We start from the raw sequence: 12195 nt of genomic DNA, 5'->3' as shown, positions 1-12195 counted from the left end.
TCTCTGTTCTCTCTCATTCAGAAACTGACTGTTCTCTGTTCTCTCTCTCACATCTGAACACACTAGTGCCTCACTGTTCTCTCTCTCACATCTGAACACTAGTGCAGTGTTTTCCAGTCTTGGTCCTGGGGACCCAAACGGGGCCATAGCACTAACACACCTGACTCAAAGCTTGATGAGGAGTTGATTAGTTGAATGAGGTGTGTTGTGCTAGGACTGGAAAACGCTGCACCAGTGTGTGTCTCCCTGTGTGTCCCTCCCTGTGTGTGTCTCTGTGTGTCCCTCCCTGTGTGAGTCCCTCACTGTGTGTGTCTCTGTGTGTCCCTCCCTGTGTGTGTCTCTGTGTGTCCCTCCCTGTGTGAGTCCCTCACTGTGTGTGTCTCTGTGTGTCCCTCCCTGTGTGTGTCTCTGTGTGTCCCTCCCTGTGTGAGTCCCTCACTGTGTGTGTCTCTGTGTGTCCCTCCCTGTGTGTGTCTCTGTGTGTCCCTCCCTGTGTGAGTCCCTCACTGTGTGTGTCTCTGTGTGTCCCTCCCTGTGTGTGTCTCCCTGTGTGTGTCTCTGTGTGTCCCTCCCTGTGTGTGTCTCTGTGTGTCCCTCCCTGTGTGAGTCCCTCACTGTGTGTGTCTCCCTGTGTGTCTACCGCGAGGCGAAGTAGGGCCTGATCTTCATGCAGATGGCTTTGAGAGAGTACCAGGATCCCTTCCAGTTCATCCACACCATACCATCATCCGTCCCGTGTTTTGCCATGTACCGGGTGTAAGCCCCGCCCCAGTAGTAACGGCCGTTGGGATTGGCTGAGTGACACCTGTTGTACCACCAGCCACCGCCGTCCTCACGAGAGCACTGCTTGGACGGGTCACCTGGAGTCCTGTTAGAGGGGAGGGGAGAGAGACAGAGAGAGAGAGAGAGAGAGAGAGAGAGAGAGAAAAGAAGAAAGAGAGAGAGAGAGAGAGAGAGAGAAGAAGAGGTGGGGAGAGAGACAGAGAGAGAGAGAGAGAGAGAGAGAGAGAGAGAGAGAGAGAGAGAGAGGGGTGGGGAGAGAGACAGAGAGAGAGATGGGGATAGAGAGAGAGAGAGGATAAGTTAATGTATCTTGACCCATTAGATAGTTGTCATTTATTGACTAACCAATCAACTAACCATCCAATCGACCCTGGTTTCCCATTCAATATCATCACAGAGAGAGAGAGAGAGAGAGAGAGAGAGAGAGAGAGAGAGAGAGAGAGAGAGAGAGAGAGAGAGAGAGAGAGAGAGAGAGAGAGAGAGAGAGAGAGAGAGAGAGAGAGAGAGAGAGAGAGAGAGCGAGAGAGACAGAGAGAGAGAGAGAGAGAGAGAGAGAGAGAGAGAGAGAGAGAGAGAGAGAGAGAGAGAGAGAGAGCGAGAGAGCTGAGCAAAGCCGAAAGAAAGAAAGAGAGAGAGATCATCACATACCAGTTATCATTGTCCCTGTCGTAGGTGCTGAACATCATTCCGTTGTGGATGGTCATGGTCCGGTTCTGTCCAAACAGCCCCGTAGCTCCCTCCAGCATCACGTTACCGGCCGTACCAGAGTACCCGTTGATCGCCATCAAATATTTGGACGCCTCGCCCTACAATACATTAGTCAGTAAGTTCTGCTTTTTATTTGCAATAATCCCATTTTGACAACAACATTTTCTGTGCAAAGTGCTTTACAGTAAACCAACCTAGAGTTTTATATTTCCACCTGCTGCTGCTCAGAAAGGATAGATTCTGTACCTATATGGCCTGTCTGTTAGACTGTGTATTAACGGTTATCTGTATGGTAAACTGTCTGTCTGTCTGTCTGTCTGTCTGTCTGTCTGTTACCTGTATGGTAAAGGTACTGGGCGTGGCTGTGTTACCTGTATGGTAAAGGTACTGGGCGTGGCTGTGTTACCTGTATGGTAAAGGTACTGGGCGTGGCTGTGTTACCTGTATGGTAAAGGTACTGGGTGTGGCTGTGTTACCTGTATGGTAAAGGTACTGGGCGTGGCTGTGTTACCTGTATGGTAAAGGTACTGGGCGTGGCTGTGTTACCTGTATGGTAAAGGTACTGGGCGTGGCTGTGTTACCTGTATGGTAAAGGTACTGGGCGTGGCTGTGTTACCTGTATGGTAAAGGTACTGGGCGTGGCTGTGTTACCTGTATGGTAAAGGTACTGGGCGTGGCTGTGTTACCTGTATGGTAAAGGTACTGGGCGTGGCTGTGTTACCTGTATGGTAAAGGTACTGGGCGTGGCTGTGTTACCTGTATGGTAAAGGTACTGGGCGTGGCTGTGTTACCTGTATGGTAAAGGTACTGGGCGTGGCTGTGTTACCTGTATGGTAAAGGTACTGGGCGTGGCTGTGTTACCTGTATGGTAAAGGTACTGGGCGTGGCTGTGTTACCTGTATGGTAAAGGTACTGGGCGTGGCTGTGTTACCTGTATGGTAAACTGTTTGTACTGGGCGTGGACCTTGTTGCCAGACCAATCCTCCATCTCCATGAGGACCTCAGTAGGACCCTGCTTGGTCAGCTGACTGATGCGTTCGTTACCCAGCCAGTACTCCCCTGTCACGTGACACAGGACAAACACAGGGTCAGTGACATTATTTGACAATAGATGTTAATGAATAGCAGTGGACAGCAGTATGCTTATCCAATGTTACCTTTCATGCCTTTCCCTTAACCTGAATTGACTGATTTTAAATGTCATCGACCCCGGTAACTATTTACTGTTTTTTACTGTTTGTTTGGTCTCACCTGGAGTGTTGCAGTGTCCCTTCCCGACTTTGAAGGCAATATTCCCGAAACCGCTACGGTAGTCGTCCCAACGCCGGCCAAAGTCTACAGAACCATCCATCCTGTTCTGAATAGTCGTCCAGCCTGGAGGAGAGGGGGAGGAGAGGGGGAGGAGAGGGTGAGGAGAGGGAAAGAGGGGAGAGAGGGGAGGAGAGGAGAGGTGGAGGAGAGGGAGGAGAGGGGAGAGAGTGGAGGAGGAGAGGGGAGGAAGTGGAGGGAGTGGAGGAGAGGGGGAGGAGAGGGGGAGGAGAGGTGGAGGAGAGGGGGAGGAGAGGGGGAGGACAGCAGAGGGACAAGACATTTACAATAGTCATTTAGCAGACTCTCTTATCCAGAGCAACTTACAGAAGTAGTTAGGGTTAAGTGCCTTGCTCAAGGGCACAATGACAGATTTTCACCTAGCCGACTCGGGGATTCGAATCAGCAACCTTTTGGTTACTGGCCGAACACTCTTAACCACTAAGCTAGGTGAATGGCCAATGGAGAACTGTCAAACGAGGGAATGTGAGAGAGGAAGTGAGGTCGAGAAGGAGGGAGGGACAGAGAGACCTTGTAAGGCTGGTAGAAGACGAGAGAGAGAGAGAGAGAGAGACAGAGAGAGAGAGAGAGAGAGAGAGAGAGAGAGAGAGAGAGAGAGAGAGAGAGAGAGAGAGAGAGAGAGAGAGAGAGAGAGAGAGAGAGAGAGAGAGAGAGAGAGAGAGAGAGAGAGAGAGAGAGAGAGAGAGAGAGAGAGAGAGAGAGAGAGAGAGAGAGAGAGAGAGAGAGAGAGAGAGAGAGAGACAGAGAGAGAGAGAGAGAGAGAGAGAGAGAGAGAGAGAGAGAGAGAGAGAGAGAGAGAGAGAGAGAGAGGGAGAGAGAGAAAGAGAGAGAGAGAGAGGGGGAGAGAGAGAGAAAGAGAGAGAGAGAGAGGGGGAGAGAGAGAGAAAGAGAGCGAGAGAGAGGGGGCGAGAGAGAGAGAGAGAGAGAGAGAGAGAGAGAGAGAGAGACAGAGAGAGAGAGAGAAGAACAACCACCCACCTCCATTCTGAGTGGTCTGGTCACAGTAGACCTTGTAGGGCGGGTAGAAGGAGTCAGGCTGGACCAGATACATCCCAGAATCCCTTCCTCCTTTCCTGTAGATGTCCTCACACTCCTTACCTGGAGGGAGGGTCAGTGAGAGGAAGGAGGGACCAGTTTAGTCGTATGTCACAGGTGTGATCTGAACCCCGGTCTCCCGCCTGGGAAACCATCCTATTAGCCCGAGGGTGACAGCGATTTTGAAGTGAGTCTGACTCACCTCCGCTACACTTCCACCAACAGAACCACCCACCCACCCACAGTCTTCATCCTCACCAGAGACAACAGGTATGGGGCAGGAGACGGTGCATGGCTCCTTGCATTCCTCTCTCTGGGCCAGGATCGCCTTCTCCACTCTCTGAATCTTCAAGCGGATCTTGTCCAGGACTCCCTGCAGTATCCTGGTTTAGACGAATAAGGAGAAGAAGCAGAAGAAGAAAAAAACTTGATTAATAACCCAGACCAGATGGAATTTGCTCTTCTGCTGTACCCAGCTCTTCCGATACACACACACATGCACACGCACACACACACACACATACACACACACACACGCACGCACGCACGCACGCACGCACGCACACACACACACACACACACACACACACACACACACACACACACCTGATGTTAGATGGGAACACGGTGTCTATAGCCTCCTTTGCAAAGGCATGCTGGGTCTCCAAGTCCTCCGTGTACTGACTCACCAGGTTACCATTCTCTGCAGAGGAGAGAGGGGGAGGGAGGGGGAGGGAGGGGGGAGGGAGGAGGGGAGGAGGGGAGGAGGGGAGGAGGGGAGGGGGGAGGGCTAAGGCAGTGTCTCTTAACCTTGTTTTAAACCAGTAACATCTCACAGACCGGCGGTATCACTGTGTTTCTCCACGTATGTTTGTCTTCTCCATCTCACCGTTGCTGACTAGCTGTCTCTCTCTCAGTGCGGAGGACATGCCGTCTACGTAGTTATAGACGTTATTAGAGGATCTCGACAGGTCGTCCACATCTTTCTGCATCCTCCTGACTTCCTCTTTCACGTTCCTCTCTTGTTTCAGTATGGCCGTCTTCAGCTCACAGCCTGTAGGACACAGCACCCCCTATAGGGCCGGAGGAGGACGGACACACTGGATAATGTAGATGCTAATGCTAAGGAAGTGTTTCCGCTGTGACCATAAGATCTCTATGGTAGAGATGGTAGTTGCTAATGCTAAGGAAGTGTTTTTCCAATGACTTTAGATGCTAAGGAAGTGTTTCTGCTGTGACCATAGGATCTCTATGGCAGAGATGGTAGATGCTAATGCTAAGGATGTGTTGTCTCCACAGCCCGTAAGACACAACACCCCCCTATAGGGCCTGCATGATTAACTACACTTTATCAATCAATGTGGAGAGGCTGGATTAATGTAATTGATGTGATCAGTGTAGAGAGGCTGGATTAACGTAATTGATGTGATCAGTGTAACTCATTTGGTATTGATGAATGATAGTTGAACACTCACCATTTGTTCAGAGGCGTGAGTACACCCCCCAGCCTCCGGTTGCTCCTCCTTCTCCTGTTCTGTGCCTCTGGCAGGAGCCGCCGTGGGTCGCGCCCGGTAACGGTCGCCACCGCTGATGGGAGGGGGGTTGTTGCGGGCGGGGGTGTAGGTCTCACTCCCTCTGGACAAGGGACGGTGGCCGCGAGGGTCCACAGCTGTTTTGGGCTGAGGTGGGGGGATAGAGAGAGAGAGACAGAGAGAGAGAGAGAGACAGAGAGAGAGAGAGAGAGAGAGAGAGAGAGAGAGAGAGAGAGAGAGACAGAGAGAGAGATAGAGAGAGAGAGAGAGAGAGGGATAGGGAGAGGGAGAGAGAGAGAGAGAGAGAGAGAGAGAGAGAGAGAGAGAGAGAGAGATTAAACTTTGCAGAGGAATTCCGTGTGAAAGACTAAGGGACACTATGAGGGAATCTAGATGAGACAAATGAAAGAGATCCACTTACATCAGTCTTATCCCCCTGTGAGAGATAAAAAATAAAATCAAAATCATTAGCATTAAAAACAGGACAAGTTTAATAAAACATATTTTTAAATATAAAAATTACCATTAAAAGTATTAGCTATATTTATTGAAAATGAGAATATCATTATTAAAAATGTTGCAACGTACACACTATTTTAGAGGGTTCAGAGAGTGAAGACAGTAATCAATGATCATTAACTCCAATTTGCATTTTTATAATAATAATAACACTAAATTGCATATATTGTTTATACTAATTACACATTGTAGCCCCAACCAGGACTCGAACCCGTGTCCATTGACTGTCAAGCCAACATCTTAGCAGTTACACCAAGAGAACCAAACCTCTTGACAAAGTCGCTAGGTTTTGTTTTAAACCACTTGAATGATAGGGCAAAAAAATTAAGGTTTCCGCCCTAAATAAACATATCCAAACGTCATAATTTATCATGAGATAAACAATAACTGGCAGAAAGATTAGAATCTCATCTCTCTGGTAAACAATAACTAGTAATGTTGCATTTTTTTTTTTAAACGGTCTGGTACTCACCATTCTGGTAAAATAGTTATAAATTGCTGAGGTGCACTCACTTTTGAGGACACGAGCTCAAGTATATAGCACAAATATTATGAAAATATGAAAAATAATATATTATTTTTTCCCTATTCAACAAAAGCGGGGAAATCGGGCTTGAAATGACTGAACTGCTTTCTAAATATAGCAACAATCAAATTATAAATGACTTGCTATAAGATTTCACATTTCTTATAGCTGTCAAGTAAATATGATCGTACTTAGTGACAGTGCAATATTGGCACTATTTCATATAACTGACAGCATTTAAATGTGTGCAGACTCATTACAATTTCAGCTTTAAGCACGAAGTGATTAGTGGTGTTCTTTCAATTCTATGAAATTATTTAGCATGTTTTCATGTTGAGAGCTCTAAATCCGGAGGACAGTATCACAGCGAGACGAAACCACAATGGCTGGACTAGCTGGACTGTCGGCGTTCATTTGCCGTCTCCCAAGCTGGGCTCACTCGCTCAGAGGAAGAGATAATTGAGAGACATATCACTCCATATGCAAATGTGGTGTCTGAAACCTGACACTTCAAGTCAGGTCCACTTAAAGAGTGGAAACAGAGAGCAGACAGATGGGTCATTCTGGCACTGAAAGGTACAGGACCCTAAAGCGTTCACAGAGCGCTTTGTACAACAACATGTTAGTCGGAACCGGTACAGAACCGCTCAAAGTCCCTTCACATTTAAGAGTTAAAGGCCCAGTGCTGTCAAAAATATGATTTTCCTACGTTTTATATATATATTTCCACTCTATGAGGTTGGAATAATACTGTGAAATTATGATAATATCCTTTTAGTGTAAGAGCTGTTTGAAATTTCTGCCTGTTTTGGTGGGATGGAGTTTGGCCTGCCTGATGACATCACCAGGTGGTAAATTAGTTAATAGACCAATAAGAAAGAGAGTTCAAAGCTTCTCTGCCAATAACAGCTAATTTTCTGTTTTCCCCTCCCCACTCAGATCACTCCCAGACAGTCCTAGCAAAATTCTTGCTTGAGAAATTGCTCTTTGCTAAGAAGCTATTCTTGTTTCTTTTTGACCATTTTAATTGAAAACGAAACAGTATGAAATTATTTGATATTGAGATAAAAACGTCTGCATTGGACCTTTACATTAATAATAATGATTAGAGAGAGAGAGAGAGAGAGAGAGAGAGAGAGAGAGAGAGAGAGAGAGAGAGAGAGAGAGAGAGAGAGAGAGAGAGAGAGAGAGAGAGAGAGAGAGAGAGAGAGAGAGAGAGAGAGAGAGAGAGAGAGAGAGAGAGAGAAAGAGAGAGAGAGAGAGAGAGAGAGAGAGAGAGAGAGAGAGAGAGAGAGAGAGAGAGAGAGAGAGAGAGAGAGGAGAAAGGGGAGGAGGGGAGGAGGAAGAGAGAGAGAGAGAGAGAGAGAGAGAGAGAGAGAGAGAGAGAGAGAGAGAGAGAGAGAGAGAGAGAGAGAGAGAGAGAGAGAGAGAGAGAGAGAGAGAGAGAGCGAGAGAGAGAGAGAGAGAGAGAGAGAGAGAGAGAGAGAGAGAAGAGAGAGAGAGAGAGAGAGAGAGAGAGAGAGAGAGAGAGAGAGAGAGAGAGAGAGAGAGAGAGAGAGAGAGAGAGAGAGAGAGAGAGAGAGAGAGAGAGAGAGAGAGAGTATATACATTACCAGGCCATAATCGTCATAGTCGTCTTGACAACGGACAGCATAGACACACAGGCAGAGCAGCAGTAGCCACTTCATGTTGGCGTTAGATGGTGTCTCAATAAAGTTTCTGCCTTTGAAAATATACAGATTTCAGTGGAGGACATACATTTATTTATACCTGTCCCACGCTTGAAGCACCTCCCTCCCTCTCTCTCTCTCTCTCTCTCTCTCTCTCTCTCTCTCTCTCTCTCTCTCTCTCTCTCTCTCTCTCTCTCTCTCTCTCTCTCTCTCTCTCTCTCTCTCTCTCTCTCTCTCTCTCTCTCTCTCTCTCTCTCTCTCTCTCTCTCTCTCTCTCTCTCTCTCTCTCTCACACACACACACACACACACACTCGATCAAGTTCCCTCTAACCACTGATCTAGGAGTGTACCCTCCCTCAATTCAAAACTTAACCACAATGGAGGTTGAATGTAAACCTGACCTTAAATCAGGTTCTAGGAATGTGTTCCGAATGTCATGTCACCCTAAGGGCTCTAATCTGGAGCAGAACTTTAGAATGTCACCATATGGGCTCTAATCTGGAGCAGAACTTTAGAATGTCACCATATGGGCTCTAACCTGGAGCAGAACTTTAGAATGTCACTCTATTGGCTCTAATCTGGAGCAGAACTTTAGAATGTCACCCTATGGGCTCCAAGCTGGAGCAGAACTTTAGAATGTCACCCTATGGGCTCTAATCTGGAACAGAACTTTAGAATGTCACCCTATGGGCTCTAACCTGGAGCAGAACTTTAGAATGTCACCCTATTGGCTCTAATCTGGAGCAGAACTTTAGAATGTCACCCTATGGGCTCTAACCTGGAGCAGAACTTTAGAATGTCACCCTATGGGCTCTAATCTGGAGCAGAACTTTAAAATGTCACCCTATGGGCTCTAATCTGGAGCAGAACTTTAGAATGTCACCCTATTGGCTCTAATCTGGAGCAGAACTTTAGAATGTCACCCTATGGGCTCCAAGCTGGAGCAGAACTTTAGAATGTCACCCTATGGGCTCTAATCTGGAACAGAACTTTAGAATGTCACCCTATGGGCTCTAACCTGGAGCAGAACTTTAGAATGTCACCCTATTGGCTCTAATCTGGAGCAGAACTTTAGAATGTCAACCTATGGGCTCTAACCTGGAGCAGAACTTTAGAATGTCACCCTATGGGCTCTAATCTGGAGCAGAACTTTAGAATGTCACCCTATGGGCTCTAATCTGGAGCAGAACTTTAAAATGTCACCCTATGGGCTCTAGTCTGGAGCAGAACTTTAGAATGTCACCCTATGGGCTCTAATCTGGAGCAGAACTTTAGAATGATCATAAAGTACAGCAGGTTACGAAAAATGTGTTGATATGTCTCATAGTCAGCATACATACAGTGGGGAGAACAAGTATTTGATACACTGCCGATTTTGCAGGTTTCCCTACTTACAAAGCATGTAGAGGTCTGTAATTTTTATCATAGGTACACTTCAACTGTGAGAGACAGAATCTAAAACAAAAATCCAGAAAATCACATTGTATGATTTTTAAGTAATTAATTTGCATTTTATTGCATGCCATAAGTATTTGATCACCTACCAACCAGTAAGAATTCCGGCTCTCACAGACCTGTTAATTTTTCTTTAAGAAGCCCTCCTGTTCTCCACACATTACCTGTATTAACTGCACCTGTTTGAACTCGTTACCTGTATAAAAGACACCTGTCCACACACTCAATCAAACAGACTCCAACCTCTCCACAATGGCCAAGACCAGAGAGCTGTGTAAGGACATCAGGGATAAAATTGTAGACCTGCACAAGGCTGGGATGGGCTACAGGACAATAGGCAAGCAGCTTGGTGAGAAGGCAACAACTGTTGGCGCAATTATTATGACGGTCAATCAACCTCGGTCTGGGGCTCCACGCAAGATCTCACCTCGTGGGGCATCAATGATCATGAGGAAGGTGAGGGATCAGCCCAGAACTACACGGCAGGACTGGTCAATGACCTGAAGAGAGCTGGGACCACAGTCTCAAAGAAAACCATTAGTAACACACTACGCCATCATGGATTAAAATCCTGCAGCGCACGCAAGGTCCCCCTGCTCAAGCCAGCGCATGTCCAGGCCCGTCTGAAGTTTGCCAATGACCATCTGGATGATCCAGAGGAGGAATGGGAGAAGGTCATGTGGTCTGATGAGACAAAAATAGAGCTTTTTGGTATTTTTGGTCTAAACTCCACTCGCCGTGTTTGGAGGAAGAAGAAGGATGAGTACAACCCCAAGAACGCCATCCCAACCGTGAAGCATGGAGGTGGAAACATCATTCTTTGGTGATGCTTTCTGCAAAGGGGACAGGACGACTGCACTGTATTGAGGGGAGGATGGATGGGGCCATGTATCGCGAGATCTTGGCCAACAACCTCCTTCCCTCAGTAAGAGCATTGAAGATGGGTCGTGGCTGGGTCTTCCAGCATGACAACGACCCGAAACACACAACCAGGGCAACTGAGGAGTGGCTCCGTAAGAAGCATCTCAAGGTCCTGGAGTGACCTAGCCAGTCTCCAGACCTGAACCCATTAGAAAATCTTTGGAGGGAGCTGAAAGTCCGTATTGCCCAGCAACAGCCCCGAAGCCTGAAGGATCTGGAGAAGGTCTGTATGGAGGAGTGGGCCAAAATCCCTGCTGCAGTGTGTGCCAACCTGGTCAAGACCTACAGGAAACGTATGATCTCTGTAATTGCAAACAAAGGTTTCTGTACCAAATATTAAGTTCTGCTTTTCTGATGTATCAAATACTTATGTCATGCAATAAAATGCAAATTAATTACTTAAAAATCATACAATGTGATTTTCTGGATTTTTGTTTTAGATTCCGTCTCTAACAGTTGAAGTGTACCAATGATAAAAAATGACAGACCTCTACATGCTTTGTAAGTAGGAAAACCTGCAAAATCGGCAGTGTATCAAATACTTGTTCTCCCCACTGTACATATTGCGTAACATGTAAACATCTGTCTCATTCTCTACCCTTCCAGTTGATTGAAGACAATCTTCATCATCATCATTTCCCATAGCTGAGTAGTCACTCAGTTGACAGAACATGCTATTTGTTTGATCATGGTGTTTACCTGGATGGGACCGTCATACCTCCACCCACTAAATGTCAACGTTGCAGATTGAACATCAAACACACCCTTTGGACTGCTGGATCGATGGAGGACATTCAGCCTGAGCCTGGGGTGTCCTCACTAGGAACCAAACGGAAGCTGATGGGACCAAACGGGGATAGACCTACATGACATACTCTTGTTTTTATTGCAAAATGTTTTCCTTTGAGAAGCGTTTTATTACTATGAGCATGTCCTCCCCGATGAAGGTGCCACCAACCTCCTGTGGTCTGTACTAATGAATACACCCCAGGACTGCCCCAGGTAGAGTTGGTTTAATGAATACACCCCAGGACTGCCCCAGGTAGAGTTGGTTTAATGAATACACCCCAGGACTGCCCCAGGTAGAGTTGGTTTAATGAATACACCCCAGGACTGCCCCAGGTAGAGTTGGTTTAATGAATACACCCCAGGACTGCCCCAGGTAGAGTTGGTTTAATGAATACACCCCAGGACTGCCCCAGGTAGAGTTGGTTTAATGAATACACCCCAGGACTGCCCCAGGTAGAGTTGGTTCACACTCTTTCTGTATAAAAGAAGGAAACCCGCTTTTTTGGGGGACTTGTGTTGAAAGACTGCAGTTGGATTTGGTCATAGTTATCATTCTGTCAGTAAAATGGCATCAATGTAATGCTTGAGTAAGCAGGTATGACCACAACAACTTTATCAATCATTCATAAAACACTGTGCTATGTGCAGTCAGTCTGCTTGCCTTAATCCAGGAGTTCCAACTAACCCACATATTGGTCTACAGGTAAATCTGTCTGTCTGTCTGTCTGTCTGTCTGTCTGTCTGTCTGTCTGTCTGTCTGTCTGTCTGTCTGTCTGTCTGTCTGTCTGTCTGTCTGTCTGTCTGTCTGTCTGTCTGTCTGTCTGTCTGTCTGTCTGTCTGTCTGTCTGTCTGTCTGTCCGTCCGTCCGTCTGTCCGTCCGTCCGTCTCCAGACTCTAGAGTGTATTCCTTTTTCTATATCCTCTCC

General features: G+C 46.9%; 1 protein-coding gene across 1 annotated transcript; it reads right to left on the bottom strand.

Moving 5' to 3' along the window:
* Positions 1 to 537: 537 nt before the first annotated feature.
* On the bottom strand, positions 538 to 8169 carry LOC121571067 (fibrinogen beta chain). The gene is made up of 11 exons (XM_045221778.1): positions 8046 to 8169; positions 5809 to 5823; positions 5331 to 5534; positions 4745 to 4928; positions 4462 to 4558; positions 4114 to 4238; positions 3799 to 3918; positions 2743 to 2865; positions 2423 to 2550; positions 1432 to 1589; positions 538 to 868 (listed from the first exon to the last, which is right to left on the bottom strand). The coding sequence occupies exons 1-11, from the start codon at positions 8118 to 8120 to the stop codon at positions 637 to 639; spliced, it is 1461 nt and encodes a 486-aa protein (XP_045077713.1). The 5' UTR covers positions 8121 to 8169; the 3' UTR covers positions 538 to 636.
* Positions 8170 to 12195: the final 4026 nt, after the last annotated feature.

Source organism: Coregonus clupeaformis, chromosome 8, assembly GCF_020615455.1.
Source record: "Coregonus clupeaformis isolate EN_2021a chromosome 8, ASM2061545v1, whole genome shotgun sequence".
NCBI lineage: Eukaryota > Metazoa > Chordata > Actinopteri > Salmoniformes > Salmonidae > Coregonus > Coregonus clupeaformis.
Note: the sequence above shows the minus strand (reverse complement) of the source record. Positions and strands in the feature narration are given on the sequence as shown.

What these genes read in the sequence shown, in the direction of transcription:
- LOC121571067 (XM_045221778.1), bottom strand. Translation starts at nt 8,120, where the DNA reads ATGAAGTGGCTACTGCTGCTCTGCCTGTGTGTCTATGCTGTCCGTTGT. An exon ending in CCCCATACCTGTTGTCTCTG is followed by an intron (nt 3,919 to 4,113) that starts GTGAGGATGAAG and finishes CCCTCCCTCCAG; the next exon opens with GTAAGGAGTGTGAGGACATC. An exon ending in CCAGACCACTCAGAATGGAG is followed by an intron (nt 2,866 to 3,798) that starts GTGGGTGGTTGT and finishes CCTCTCCTCCAG; the next exon opens with GCTGGACGACTATTCAGAAC.